The sequence below is a fragment of the Hemitrygon akajei genome, chromosome 14 (genome assembly GCF_048418815.1).
Source record: "Hemitrygon akajei chromosome 14, sHemAka1.3, whole genome shotgun sequence".
Classification (NCBI taxonomy): Eukaryota; Metazoa; Chordata; class Chondrichthyes; order Myliobatiformes; family Dasyatidae; genus Hemitrygon; species Hemitrygon akajei.
The window spans coordinates 2,235,094-2,249,829 of NC_133137.1; the positions used below are offsets into that span (position 1 = coordinate 2,235,094).

General features: G+C 42.9%; 1 protein-coding gene across 2 annotated transcripts in view; it reads right to left on the reverse strand.

Moving 5' to 3' along the window:
• ctu1 (cytosolic thiouridylase subunit 1 homolog (S. pombe)) overlaps positions 1 to 14,715 on the reverse strand; it is a 28,217-nt gene extending 13,502 nt beyond the window's left edge. For both annotated transcript variants that reach the window (XM_073065330.1, XM_073065329.1), the window contains exon 1: positions 14,608 to 14,715. In XM_073065330.1, the coding sequence (XP_072921431.1) occupies positions 14,608 to 14,622 (15 nt within the window). In that variant the 5' untranslated portion in view covers positions 14,623 to 14,715. The remainder of the gene's footprint in view (positions 1 to 14,607) is intronic.
• Between the last annotated feature and the right edge of the window lie 21 nt (positions 14,716 to 14,736).

Below are 14,736 nucleotides of genomic sequence, written 5' to 3' on the forward strand. Positions count from 1 at the left end.
ACAAACATATAGTAAAAGCAGGAATGATGTGATAAATATACAGCCTTTATAAAGTAGAAATAATGTATGTACAGTGTAGTTTCACTTATCAAAATCGGGAAGACAGCAAGCCAAAATCAATTTGGATTAAAAAAAACAGCACGTACACGCATGCGCATACAACTGCCCGCACAAGGCTTCACGATCATGGTAGTCTTTCTTGGGATAAACACACGTATAAAGTGAGCTGTCGTAAAGCGAACTTTCGAAAAATGGGGGCCACCTGTATCTTCTCACATGAACAGAATATAAATTTTTGTACAAAATCTGTTATTTCTTTATTTTTCAATCATTAATTCTTCAGTTTTATACATACCTTTTCTGCAAAAACATTTAGTCAGAGTCATAGAACACTAGCACAGAAACAAGCCCTTTGGACAATTAATATGCCTAGTCCCATTAACATGCACCTATAGCCCTTCATACCCCTCCCTTCCATTTCACTTAGATGCTCATTCCACACTCTTAACACTCTCAGAATGAAGATCCTCTTCATGTTCACCTTAAACATTTCACCTTTCAACCTTAACTAATGCCCTCCAGTCACCTAACCACAGTGGAAAAAGCCTGCTTACATTTTTTCTTATTTATTAGTCCTTCTAATTTTGCATAGCTCTCTCAAATCTTCTACACTCTGGGGAATAAAGTCCTAACCTATTCAATCTTCCTCTATAAATCAGGTGCTCAAATCCTAGCAATATCCTTGTAAATTTTCTCTGTATTCTTTCAATCTTAATGATATCTTTCCTGTAATCTTAATGGTATCTTGTCTGTAGGTAGATGACCAGATACTCCAAATTAGGCTTCACCAATGTTCTATAGTACTTCAACATAACATCCTAACTCCTATACTTAATACTTTGATTTATGAAGGCCAGTGAGCCAAAAGCTCTCTTTACTACCCTATCTACATGTGACACCATTTTCAAAGAAATAAGGATCAATATTCCTAGGTCCCTCTTCTACCACACCACTCAGTGCCCTACTGCTCACTGTGCAAGCCTATCCTGGTTTGATAACCCCCCCCCCCCCCCCACAACAAAGTGCAATACTGTACTTCAACACTTGGCTACATTAAGTTCTATCTGCCACTTTTTAGCCCATTTTTCCAACTGGCCTAGATCCCGCTGCAGACTTTGATAGCCTTCCTTGTTGCCCACTTTGCCCCCGGTCTTTGTTTCATCCTCAAATTTGCTGATCAGGTTTACCACATTATCATCCAGATCGTTGATTTAGATAATGAACAATGGACCAAGCACAGATCCCTGAAGCACATCACTGTTCACAGGCCTCCAGAGAGGCAATGATCAACTACCACAGTCAGGCTTCTACCATGGAGCTAATGTCCAATACAATTTACTACCTCAGCTTGAATGCCAAATAATTGAACTTTCTTGACTAACCTCCCATGCAGGACCTTGTCATTTTGCCCCGCAAAAGTCCATGTAAACAATATCCACTGCCTTGTCTTCTTCAACTTTTTTGGTAACTTCCTCAAAAAACTTTTCAGATTGGTAAGACACCACTCCCAAAGCCATGTTGACTATCCCCAATCAGTCCCTGTCTACCCAAATACTTAAATATCCAGTCCCTGAGAATACTTTCCACTAACTTAACCATTAAAAGCCTATAATTTCCCATTTTAAACTACGGATATACAAAGCCTTTCTTAAACAATGGAACAACACAAACTGTACTCTAGCCCTCTGGCACCTCACCGTGGCTAAGGACGTTTTAAAGATCTCTGCTAGGGTCCCTGCAGATTCTGCACTGGCCTCTCACAAACTGCGAGGGAATATATTGTCAGGCCATGAGGCTTTATTAAGGGGCTTGGTATTTTTTTTTAAAAGAACCCTTTGGCTACACAATTTAAAAAATCTTCAGGTTTCATAGCCTCCTCATGCTCTAAACTCAGCATTTCATCAATTTTAGGTGGACCCATGAAAATCTCACACTCACTTGTACATTTACACCTCTACTTTTGACCACCATTACAAATACATAGCCACACACACAAACTGCATTGTTCTAATCAGTTGTCCTTATTTCAATCAGTCCTGCAATCTGGATGACATTTAACTGCCCTCCAAAATGTCTGCACAAGCCACTCAGTTGAAAAATAAAAATAAAACAGAACAGATATCCCAGCAAGAGCCTAGGCACCAAATTCGGAAACACAAAGGCACGCCTAACTCAATTTAGTCTGCCATCTAAATTAGGAGAACGATCTCACAGTCTGGAAGAGCAGCAGCTTCGTCAGCTCCATTGTGACCCCTGCATCCATCCTGTCTACTGCATGTCAGAATTAAAGGTATTCATACAGCCCTCAATATCAACTCTGAAGGTTCAAAGTATTGTGTTAGATACATCTAAGGAAATTTTAGCCGATTACCACTCTTCTTCCTTTAGCTGATGTACTGGTACTCCATGTTGAAGGAAGCACTGAAAGCAGTAAGGACGCAGAACTGCCTTTTGGATGGCAGACCTAACAGGGTGCAGTAACACCATAAACACAAGAGATACTGTAGATGCTGGAAATCCAGAACAACATACACAAAATATTGGAAAAAATTCAGGCAGGCAGCATCTATGGATAAAAACAAAGAGCCAATGATTTGGGCTGCAACCCTGCATCACGACTGCAAACTTGATGAAGTGTGTCAGCTTGAAATGATGACTGTTTGTTCCTCTCTGTAGGTACTGCCTGACTTGCTGAGCTCCTCCAACATTCAGCAGCACCAAGTGGCCTGGACCTGAATAACAATCAGCCCAGTCTGGGCTGCAGGCAAGGGATGAGAGAACCAACTCAAGGGATAAACATGGCAAACACTCCCCTCACCAACGTAGCTGCAGTAACTACACATGTTGGTTGGCTTAGCAATAAGTGTAGGCAAAGTCCAATCTTCACACTGAGGATGTCCTTCATTGTGTCGTGTTGCATTACTATCATATTAAAGGAAAAACATTTAGAACAGATTTGGCAGTTTGAAACTGGGAATTCACTGGTCAGCGGGATAAATGCAACCTCAAGGCCTCACAAAACCCCAAACCTACCATTACTATGTCTTGGTTCAATGTGGAGTTCAAAGGAGCACATCTGGAAGAAAAAGGTTGTTCCACCCAAGGGGCAGGATACAAGAAACAGGATGACAGTTAGGAAGAGGAAAGGGGTTAAGGAGTAGAGCAGAGTACCCCTGTGGCCATCCCCCTCAATAATTTTATATCACTTTGGATGCTGTTGGGGGTGGGTGTGAATTATCTAACAGCTGTTGGGTCTCTGACACTGAGTCTGGCTGTGTGACTCAGAAGGGATGGGGGACGGCAAGCTGTGGTGATAGGGGATTCATTCATTAGGAAAACAGAAAGGAGGTTCTACGGGCAAGAATGAGATTTGCAGATGGTATGTTGCCTCCCAGGTACCAGGGTCTAGGATATTTTGGACTGAGTCCTCAGCATTCTCAAGTAGAAGGTGAACATGTAGGTACCAATGACATGGATAGGACAAGTGATGAGGTTCTATAAAGGGAGTTCAGAGAGTTAGGTGCTAAGTTAAAGAACAGAACCTCTAGCGTTCTGATTTTAGGATTGCTACCCATGTCACATGCTGAGTCCAGAAATAGGAAAGATTATACAGTATAACATATGGCTAAAGATTTGGTGTAGGAGGGAGGGCAGAAGATTTTTAGATCACTGGGCTCTCTTCCAGGGAAGGTGAGACCTGTACCTGAACTGGAAGGGGATAAATATCCTAGTGGGAAGGTTTGCTAATGCTGCATGGTGGGGTTTAAATTATAGTTGCAGGGGAATGGGAACCAGAGTGCCAGAACAGATAGTGGAGAAGTTGTGGAGACAGATGTTGCTAAGACATCAGACAAATTCAGGAGTCAAAAAGTTTAGTTTGGTGCAAGTAGTGTCCTGAGCTGCATAAGTATTGTAGGAAAGGTGGATGAGCTCAGAGCACGGATCAACGTTTGGAATTATGATATTGTAGCCATTAGTGAGACTTGGTTGCAGGAGAGGCAGGACTGGCAGCTCAATATCCCAGAGTTCCATTAGTCAGTTACAGCTGCACTCTGTCAGGACAGACTGGAGAACTCGTCTCGTGAGTTGTTATGGGTGGAACTGAAATAAGAAAGGTATGACCATGTTAATGGGGCTATATTATAGATCACCCTACAGTCTGAGGGATTTAGAAGAACAAATTTGTACAGAGCTTGCAGACTGTTGCAAGAAACATAACGTTGTTATAGTAGGTGATCTTAACTTTCCACATATTGACTAGGACTCCCATACGATAAAAGGACTAGAAGGGATAGTTTGTCAAATGTGTTCAGGAAAGTTTTAAAATCAGTACATAGAAGTCCCAATGAGAGAGTGCGCGATACTGGATCTGTTATGAGGGAATGACATGGGCAGGTGACAGAATTTGGTGTAGGGGAACATTTTTCACCTAGGGATGTCATTAGTTTTAAATATGCTAAAAAAAAAAAATAGGTCTGGTCAGATTTTAAATTGGAGAAAGGCCAATTTTGATGGTATCAGAAATGATCTAGCAACTGTGGATTGGGTGTTTTCTTGCAACGGTGTACTTGGTAAGTGGGAGGCATTCAAAACTGAAATTTTGAGAGTACAAAGCTTGTATGTACCTGTCAGAATAAAAGGTAAAGATAACGAGTGTAGGGAACCTTGGTTTTCAAGAGATTTTTAGGCCCTGGCTAAGACAAAAAAGAGGAAGTGCATAGCAGATGTAGGCAGACAGGAACAAATGAGGTGTTTATGGAGTATAAGAAATACAAGAGAACAATTAATAAAGAAATCAGGAGGGCTAAAAGAAGGCATGAATTTACTCTAGCAAACAAGGTGAAGGAGAATCCTAAGGGATTCTACAGATATGTTAAGAGCAAAAGGACTGCAAGGGACGAAATTGGTTCTCTGGAAGATCAGTATGATAATCCACATGTGAAGCCAAAACAGATGAAGGGAGATCATAAATAATTTTTTTGTATCTATATTTACTCAGGAGACAGACACAGAGTCTATAGAAGTGAGGCAAAGTGGCATCAACTTCAGATTACAAAAGAGGAGGGAGGTGTTTCTTACCTGAGGAAAATCAGGGTGGATAAATCCCCAGAGCCTGACAAGGTGTTCCCTTAGACCCGATGAGAGGCAAGTATAGAAATTGCTGGGGCTTGAGAAGAGATACTTATAACATACTTAGCAAAGGGAGAAGTACCAGAGAATTGGAGGATAGCCAATGTCATTCAGCTGTTTAAAAAAGGCTCCAACATAACCAGGAAATTATAGGCCAGTGAGTCTGACATCAGCTGTGGGAAAGTTATTGGAAGGTATTCTAAGGGACCAGATATATTTGTAATGACATTAAGAATAGTCAGCATGGCTTTGTGCATTGTAGGTTATGTCTAACCAACCTTATAGAGTGTTTTGAGTGAGTTACCAGGAAAGGAGATGAAGGCAAGGCAGTGGATGTTGTCTACATGGACTTTAGCACGTGGCATTCAAGCTGAGGTAGACTAGTAAAATGGACTAGACATTGACTTTGTGGTAGATGGTTGCCTTTCTGACTGGAGGTCTGTGACAAGCAGTGTGCTGCAGGGATGGGTGCTGGATCCTTTGTGGTTTGGCATCTATATCAATGATTTGGATGATAATGAGGATAACTGTATCAACAAATTTGCTGATGACACCAACACTTGGGGTGAACTGGACAGAGAGGAAGGCTATCATGGCTTGCCGAGGGACCTGCATCAGCTGGAAAAATGGCAGAAGGAATTTAATGTAGACAGTTGCGAGGTTTTGCACTTAGGTAAGACCAACCAGGATAGATCTTACACAGTGAGTAGGGCAATGAGAATGTGGTAGAACAAATGGATTTGGGAATATAGGTCCATAATTAAATGAAAATGGCATCACAAAACTACTGTGCCATGCCAATGGCCTTTGGAACTGCCTGATGAAGGAAGCCATTGAAATAAAACTAGAGGAAAAGAATTTTAACAAAGAGGAAAGTCTCCCTCTAAGTAAGAACCGGAATTCCATAAGACATAGGAGCAGAATTAAGCCTTTTGGCCCATCAAGTCTGTTCCAACAATCAATCATGGCTGATCCTTTCCCCCACCCCCCGGCCTTCTCCCCGTAACCTTCGATGCTGTGACCAATCAAAAACCCCTCAATTTCCACCTTAAATACACCCAATAATCTTATTTTGAAATTAATGTTAGCATTGGTCCACTAGGTTTCTGTGCTGATTTTATTCATTTACAGTCAAAAGAACATGACAGCATAGATTGGAGGAATTTCTCAGTCAAAAACTATTAACTAATACAATTTTATAGTACTGCAGTAGTATTGATAGCATCTAATTTGTTTTGTATTTGACTTAAACAGAGCTTTGACTAGCGGCCAATCCAGACATAGGAAGTTTAGAGAGGAGGGGACTTTATCAGGTCCACTGCGGAAGGATAAAAGATAGGAGCAGGTTGCAACAGTGTCAAAGAGTTTTGAACAGTGACCAATCGGCGCACCGCCCATCGAGTGGACGTAGTCAGAGTGATGTGCTTAAGGTTTTAGCTTTTCAAGGCCTCTGTGAAGAAAGGCTTCACTCAGAGAAAGCAAAGGAAAGAAAAACTCTTTTTTCCCCATTCTCTTCTTCCTACCTGCTCAGCTAGGACAATAGAGATGTCAGGAAGGACAGTGCAATGCTCTTCTTGCAGGATGTGGGAAGGCAGGGAGACCTCCAGTTTCTCTGATGACTAGAACTTCAAGAAGTGCATCCAGCTGCAGATTCTAACAAATGACGTTAATGAATTCCAAATCATTCAGGAAGCTGATGGTGTAAATAGATAGGACCTATAGAAAGGTAGTTACTGTACTTCCTAAGAAGGTTGGCATCATTCAATGTCTGTAGTGAGATGCTGAAGATGTTCTATAGGTCAGTTGTGGAGAGCACCCTCTTCTTTGTGGTGGCGTGTTGGGGAGGAAGCATTAAGAAGAGGGACGCCTCACGTCTTAATAAGCTGGTAAGGAAGGCGGGCTCTGTCGTGGGCAAAGTACTGGAGAGTTTAACATCGGTAGCTGAGCGAAGGGCGCTGAGTAGGCTACGGTCAATTATGGATAACTCTGAACATCCTCTACATAGCACCATCCAGAGACAGAGAAGCAGTTTCAGCGACAGGTTACTATCGATGCAATGCTCCTCAGACGGATGAAGAGGTCAATACTCCCCAATGCCATTAGGCTTTACAATTCTACCGCCAGGACTTAAGAACTTTTTAAAAGCTATTATTAATGCTTTTTGAGATAGTGATTTAGATGCATATCATATTTTTTTACTGAGTTAAGTATTGTATGTAATTAGTTTTGCTACAACAAGTGTATGGGACATTGGAAAAAAGTTGAATTTCCCCATGGGGATGAATAAAGTATCTATCTATCTATCACCCAAAGTGCAAGACACAGGAAAATGGGTGACAGTCAGGAAGGGGGAAGTGGTTAAGGAGCCAGTGCAGAGTTAAGGACCCTTGTGGCCATCACTTTGAATACTATCGCGAGGAGGTGGGGGGGGAGTGGCTTAACAGAGAAAAGTTGCAGTTGGTGAGTCTGCCTCTGTGACTCAGAGGGAAGGGGGTGGGGGGAAGAGAAGAAGAGGCAAGCTGTGGTGATAGGGGATTCATCAGTTAGGGGAACAGACAGGAGTTTCTGTGGCCAAGAACAAGGTTTCCAGATGGTATTGTTATGTATGATGAGAAAACCATGGGGAGATGGGGTCCAGAGTTGAACCCCCAGTGAACTATGTTGCTAACGAGAGAGATAAAGAGGGAGAGGTGCCATGCTGCACATGCTGATAATGAGAGAGACACAAGGATTTAAAATTATGGCTTCTCTGCTGATTGTTGACTTTACTTCCAAGGACTTTGCCTGCTTGTGTGAATCCTTGCTGACACAGCAGAGTGATGCCAGGTGCTTGCAGAGACAGAAGGGAGTGGCCCAGTTTGATGGACATGATCAGTTGATGGATGGCTGGTACCCCGGCAGGGGAGATAAAGGACCGGTCTGCTGAGACACAGGCAGACACGCCACTGGGCACTGAAAGAGTGTTGTGCACCCACAGGAAGGTGGGGGCTTGGAGGATTGATTCGGGGAATCGGTCTAAAGATCACAGTGTGTGAAGGCAGGCCGGTGGGGGCTTGTGTGTGTGTCCATCCTCACCTGGGTGACAGGTCCACCACTGAAGAACGGTCTAGCCGGGAATGGAAGGGTCATAATCAATGACCACAACAGTACAACGGAACAAGAAGACAACGGTAGGTTTGCCGGCTACAGCTGCTCATCTCTCGCTCACTCTCTCTCTCCAACGTCACAACAAACTGAACTGAACTCTACATTATCTTAAGACTATTCATTTACCCCTAGACTACGATAGAGCTTGGTTTTGATTCTTATTCCTACACTTCTGTATTTATCATTGCTAATCTGATTTATATGTAAATTTGCATTTTTGATACTGTATTACTTAGTTTACTAATAAACACCTTTAGTTACAGTACCACCAGACTCCAATGTATCATTCCAATCCTGCTGGTTTGATAACCCGGTCATGGGGTACGTAACATATTGGGGTCTCATCCGGGATTTTGAACATCAAACTGGGAGGTTGTTGAATTGATCAGGGTAAATTCCCTTATCTGATTTGGTGTGTGGGAAATACAGGTAAACAGCAGAAATAGAGATTGACAAGTTCGGAGGGAACCAACTTCGGAGGCATTGGGGTTGCCATAAAGTTGAAATTGTTGAATATTGCGGAACAGTTGAAACTTGTGAGGGTGAAACCGGCAATGAGGAAGTCGGAGATACAGAGAGCCATAGTTGACCACTATGTATCTGAGGGGGTGTTTTCCGAAGAGGAGCGGGAGATGTTTCCCCAAGAGTAAACCCAGTGGGGTTGATCTTCAGCTTCAGATGGAGAGATTAAAGATGGAGGAGGAGGAAAGGAAAAGGGAGCATGAATTCCGAGTATGGAAGCTGGAGGCTGAGAAAAGGAAGAAAGAAAGGCAGTATGAGATGGATAGGTTACGAGCATTGCAGGCAAGGGGACACGTGGTGGACCCAAACAGGGGGTTCAAGATTGATCAGGAGGTTAAGTTGGTACCCCCATTCGAGGAGATGGATGTCGATAGGTACTTCCTCCATTTTGAGAAAGTTGCTATGAATCAGGACTGGCCTAAGGAGAAGTGGGCTGTTCTGTTACAGAGTGTTCTTAAAGGGAAGGCTCAGCAAGCCTATTCGGCATTGTCTATGGATGAGGCCAAAGATTATGATGAAGTAGAAAGGGCTATAATGAGGAGTTACGAGTTGGTTCCAGAGGCATACCGGCAGAAGTTCCGGAATTTGAGAAAGCCGTGGGACGCACGTATTTAGAGTTTGCCCGTGAAATGCACATGTATTTTGAGCGTTGGTGCGCTTCAAAAGGGGCCAGTGAGGATCTGGACAAATTAAAACAGCTGATGCTGATTGAGCAGTTTAAAAGTTGCGTCCCTGAGGGTATGAAGACGTATTTGGACAAGAAGGAGGCAGTGACTCTGTCTGCGACTGCCAAGTTAGCAGACGAGTATGCCTTAACCCATAAGATAAAATTTCCCCCAAATAAGAGCTACCAGAGGGGTAGTAGGGTTGGTAGAGAAAGCCCACCGGCAAAATCAGAGAATAAGCCGGGGACTAGTGGAAAGGGTAAGGAGGAGGAAAAGCAGGCTGGCAGGAAGTTTCCCAGCTTTACATGTTAAAATTGTGGGAAAGCTGGTTACATAGCATCTAAGTGCCTGGCTCCGAAGAAAGAGATAGGGAAAGGAAAGGCGCCAACCCCAACCGCCTGCATTAAGCCAACTGAAATGTCGCTAAAGAAGAAGGAGGAGGAGCCAAGCCGAGTTCAGGAGGGATGGGAGAAATTTCTTTTGCCCGGGTTGGTATCTGTGAAGGAAGGGTCAACCCCAGTGCCAGTGAAAATCTGGAGACACTGGGGCTTTTCAGTCCCTAATCCTAAGTAGTGTGTTGGACTTTAGTGCCGAGACCGAGACCAGTGACGTAGTGATAGAAGTGGTTGGAAAAGGGACCGAGGCAGTGCCGGTGCATAAAATCTTTTTGAAGTGTGAGTTGGTATCCAGACCAGTCACGATCGGAGTGCAGTCTGCACTCCCGATACGTGATGTGGATGTCTTACTCAGTAATGATCTTGCAGGTGGGGATGTGTACTCAGCAGTGAAGCTGACGAGCAAGCCTGTAAGTGCTGAGGACCCGCCCATTATCCCGCCTGCGCAGTTAGCAGCATGTCGAGAAAAGCAGCTGAGACAGGCACAAATTTAACTGAGTCTGGCGTTGATTTAGCTGAGATGTTTTTCCCAGCCTTGCACCAGGAGGGGTTAAAGGATGAGAAGAAAGAGGATAGTGGAGCTAAGGAAAGTAAGGAAGAGGAGGTGGATTTACCATTAGCGAGGAAGGAACTTATTAAGGAGCAGAGACGGGATGAGGAGCTTGTGGCATTGAAGGAGACAGCTCTCTCTGATGCGGGAATTAAGAAGGAACCAGTGGGCTACTATATGAAGGACGGAGTATTAATGAGAAAGTGGAGGCCGATCACCGTACCGGCAGATGAGGACTGGGCGGTGGTACACCAGGTGGTGGTTCCGAAGGTTTATCGGGACAAAATTTTGAACCTGGCCCATAAGATACCCCTAGGTGGACATTTTGGAGTGAGGAAAACAGTAGATAGAGTTATGAGAGACTTTTACTGGCCTAACATGAGGAAGGATATTATCGACTATTGTAGAAGGTGTCACACGTGTCAGGTGGTAGGAAAGCTGAATCAGGTTATCCCTACGGCACCCCTTCGACCGATACCTGCTTCTGGGGAACCTTTTTCCCGAGTCATTGTGGATTTTGTGGGTCCCCTGCCTAGAACTGCGAGTGGGCAGTTTTCCACTTGGCATTATTTACTTATTATTTAATTATTTATTGTTTTATATTGCTATATTTTTACACTATTCTTGGTTGGTGTGACTGTAACAAAACCCAATTTCCCTCGGTATCAATAAAGTATGTCTGTCTGTCTGTATCGAAAGGATAGACAAGAAGGCAGTGGGCACAGTGTTACTCTGTTGGTAAAAAATGAAATAATATCATTAGAAAGAGTTGAAATAGGATCAGAAGGTGTTGAATCATTATGGATAGAGCTAAGGAACTGCAAGGGTAAAAATATCCTGATCGGAGCTGTATACAGATCTGCAAACAGTAGTGATGTGGTCTCCAAATTGCAACAGGAGATAGAAAACGCTTGCCAAAAGGGAAATGTTACAATAGTCATGGGGATTTCAATATGCAGGTAGTTTGGGAAAATCAGGTTGGTGCTGGATTACAGGAGGGGAAATTTCTAGAGTACCTACAAGATGGCATTTTAGAGCAGCTTGTAGATGAGCCCACTAGGGGATCAGCTATTCTGGATTGGGCATTGAGCAATGTACCAGAATTGATCAGAGCTTAAGGTAAAAGAACCCTCAGTGGGACGTGTTCATAATATGATTGAATTCACTCTGAAATTCCAGAAGGAACAGCCAAAGTCAGACATATGAGTATTATAATGGAGTAAGGGGAACAACAGAGGCACGAGAGAGGATTAGGCTAGAAATGACTGGAAAATGACACTGACAAGGATGACAACAGAGCAGCAATGGCTGGAATTTCTAGAAGCAATTCAGAAGGTACAGGATATATACATCTTAAAGAGGAATAAGTATTTTAAAGGAAAGAGGAAAGGAAAGAATATTTTAAAGAAAGTTCAGAAGCCAACTAAAAGTAATTAAGGTAAAGATGGAATACAAAAGTAAGTTAGCCAACAATATTAAAGAGGATACAAGAAGTTTGTTCAAGTACATAAAATGTAAAAGAGAGCCGAGAGTGGACATCAGACCTCTGGAAAACGATGCCAGATTGGTAGTAATGGGGGGGGGGGGGGGGGACAATGGAATGGTGGATGAACAGTCTTCATGGTGGAAGACACTAGCAGTATAGTGAAAGTTCCAGATACCAGAGGGCATGAAATGTGTGAAGTTACCATAACTAGAGAAGGTTCTTAGGAAACTGAAAGGTCTAAAGGAAGATAAATCACTTGGTGTACAGCAAGGAGTTCTGAAAGAAGTAGCAGAAGTAATGATCTTTCAAGAATCATTAGATTCTGGAATGGGTCCAGAAGACTGGAAATTTTCAAATGTCACTCCACTCTTCAAGAAGGGAGAGAGGCATGATGAGGTCTCAGGGTACTTGAAGGCACATGATAAAATAGGCTGTAGTTAGCATGGTTTCCTCAAGGGAAAATCATGCCTGACAAATCCCTTGGAATTCTTTGAAGAAATAACAAGGATAGACAAAGGAGAATTGGTCGATGTTGTGTACTTGGATTTTCAGAAGGCCTTTGAGAATGTGCCACACGAGGCTGCTTACAAGCTATGAGCCCATGGTATTACAGGAAATATTCTAGCATGGATAAAGCAAGTAGCTGATTGGCAAAGGCAATGATTGGGAATAAAGGGAGCCATTTCTGGTTGGCTGCTGGTGACTAGCGGTGTTCCACAGGGGTCTGTGTGGGGACTGATTCTTTTTACGTTACATGTCAATGATTTGAATGGTGGAACTGATAGCTCTGATGTAAAGTTTGCAGATAGGTGAAGACAGGTCGAGGGCAGGTAGTTTTGAGGAAGTAGAGAGGCTATAGAAGGATTTGGACTAGGATAATGGGCAAAGAAATGGCAGATGGAAACAGTGTCAGGAAGTGTACGGTCATGCACTTTGCTGGAAGAAATGAAAGGATTGACTATTTTCGAAATGGAGAGAAAATAGAAAAAGCTGAGGTACAAAGGGACTTTGGAGTTCTTTTGCAGGATTCGCTAAAGATTAATTTGCAGATCGAGTCTGTGGTAAGGAAGGGAAATGCAATGTTAGCATTCATTTCAAAAGGACCAGAATATAAAAACAAGGATGTTATGTTTAAACTTTATAAAGCACTGGTGTGGCCTCACTTGGAGTATTGTAAGCAGTTTTGGGCCCCTTATCTTAGAAAGGAAGTGCTGAAACTGGAAGAAATTCATGAAAATGATTCCAGGATTGAATGGCCTGTCATATGAAGAGTGTTTGATGGCTCTGGGCCTGCATTCACTGGAATTCAGAAGAATGAGGGGTGACCTCATTGAAGCCTATCAAATGGCGTTGATAGAGTGGATGTTTCCTGTGGTGGGAGTGTCTAAGGCCAGAGGACCCAGCCGCAGAATAGAACTTTAGACAGAGTGGTGAATCTGTGGAATTTGTTTTTTTTTGTAATTTATTTTTTATTGAAGTTCATCATCAAACATTTCCACAAGATGTATTTCAGATACTGTACATATATATCATATATTCACATTTGCCACAAATCTCCACATAATATTTTTCTGAGGTATACACTTATAGAAAAGAGAGGAAAGAAAGAACAAACAAAAGGAGAAAACTATGTACAAGTAGGGAGTGATTTTTAAAAATACAACATATTCATTGATTTGTGAGAATAAAATCAGGTCTATGAGGAATTATTGCCACAGGTAGCTGTGGAAAATGTATCAGCCACGATGAAATGGTAGAGAAGACTTGATGGGTCAAATGGTCTAATTCTGCTCCTACATCTTATAGCCAATTACTCACTAAAATGATAGTGTCTTTTAATACTTTTTAAAAAACTATTTCCATGAAACCTCAACTAATCTCTGACGGTCGTAATGAAGCCATGAGAATGGGGGCAGGGAGTCCTTCATGATGATGCCATCTTTATGAGACACTGTCTTTTGAATATATTCTTGATGCTGGGGAGGCTAGTGCCTGTGATAGAGCTGGCTAAGATTAGCAGATTTTTCCCATTCTGTCCACTGCATCATCATCCACTATGGAGGGGCCAATCAGTTAAAATGCTTTCCACGGTACATCAGTAGAAATTTGCTAGCCTTTGGTGACATATTAAATCTCTTCAAATTCCCAATGAAATGAAGGCCATGTAACGTTTTGTTACAGTTAACTAATACCTGTCTCTTCTGGCCAAGGCAGGCATGGTTCTTTCTAGTAGAGAAGCCAATAGTAGGCCAATCTGGAACCGTGGTTCCTGATGGCTGGGAATACACACGTGAGACGCTCTCAAGGACTGAGTAGTCATGTTAAACCTTTCTTAGCGTTTCCACGTGGCAAATTGGATGCAACATCAACTTTATTTAACATTTAGAGATGAAAGGATCACAAATTTACAAATCTAGGCTCCCTACTTACTCGAAATGCTATAGAAACTCAGCAGACCAGGGAGCATCTATGGAAAAGAGTACAGTCGATGTGTTGGGCCGAATCCTGCTGAAGGGTCACGGCCCGAAATGTCGGCTGTACTCTTTTCCATAGATGCTGCCTGGCCTGCTAAGTTCCTTCAGCATTTCGTGTGTGCTGCTCAGATTTCCAGATCTGCAGATTTTCTCTTGTTTGTGACCCCTATTTACTCACCCAGTCCCGCGTCATCAGATTTCCTCGATTCTTCTGAGGCGTTTTCAATGATCTGCCGGCCTCACCAGCAACCAGCAACCGCAGGCGCCATACCTCAGATTACCCAGCAGCCCCTCCCGAGGGTGACCT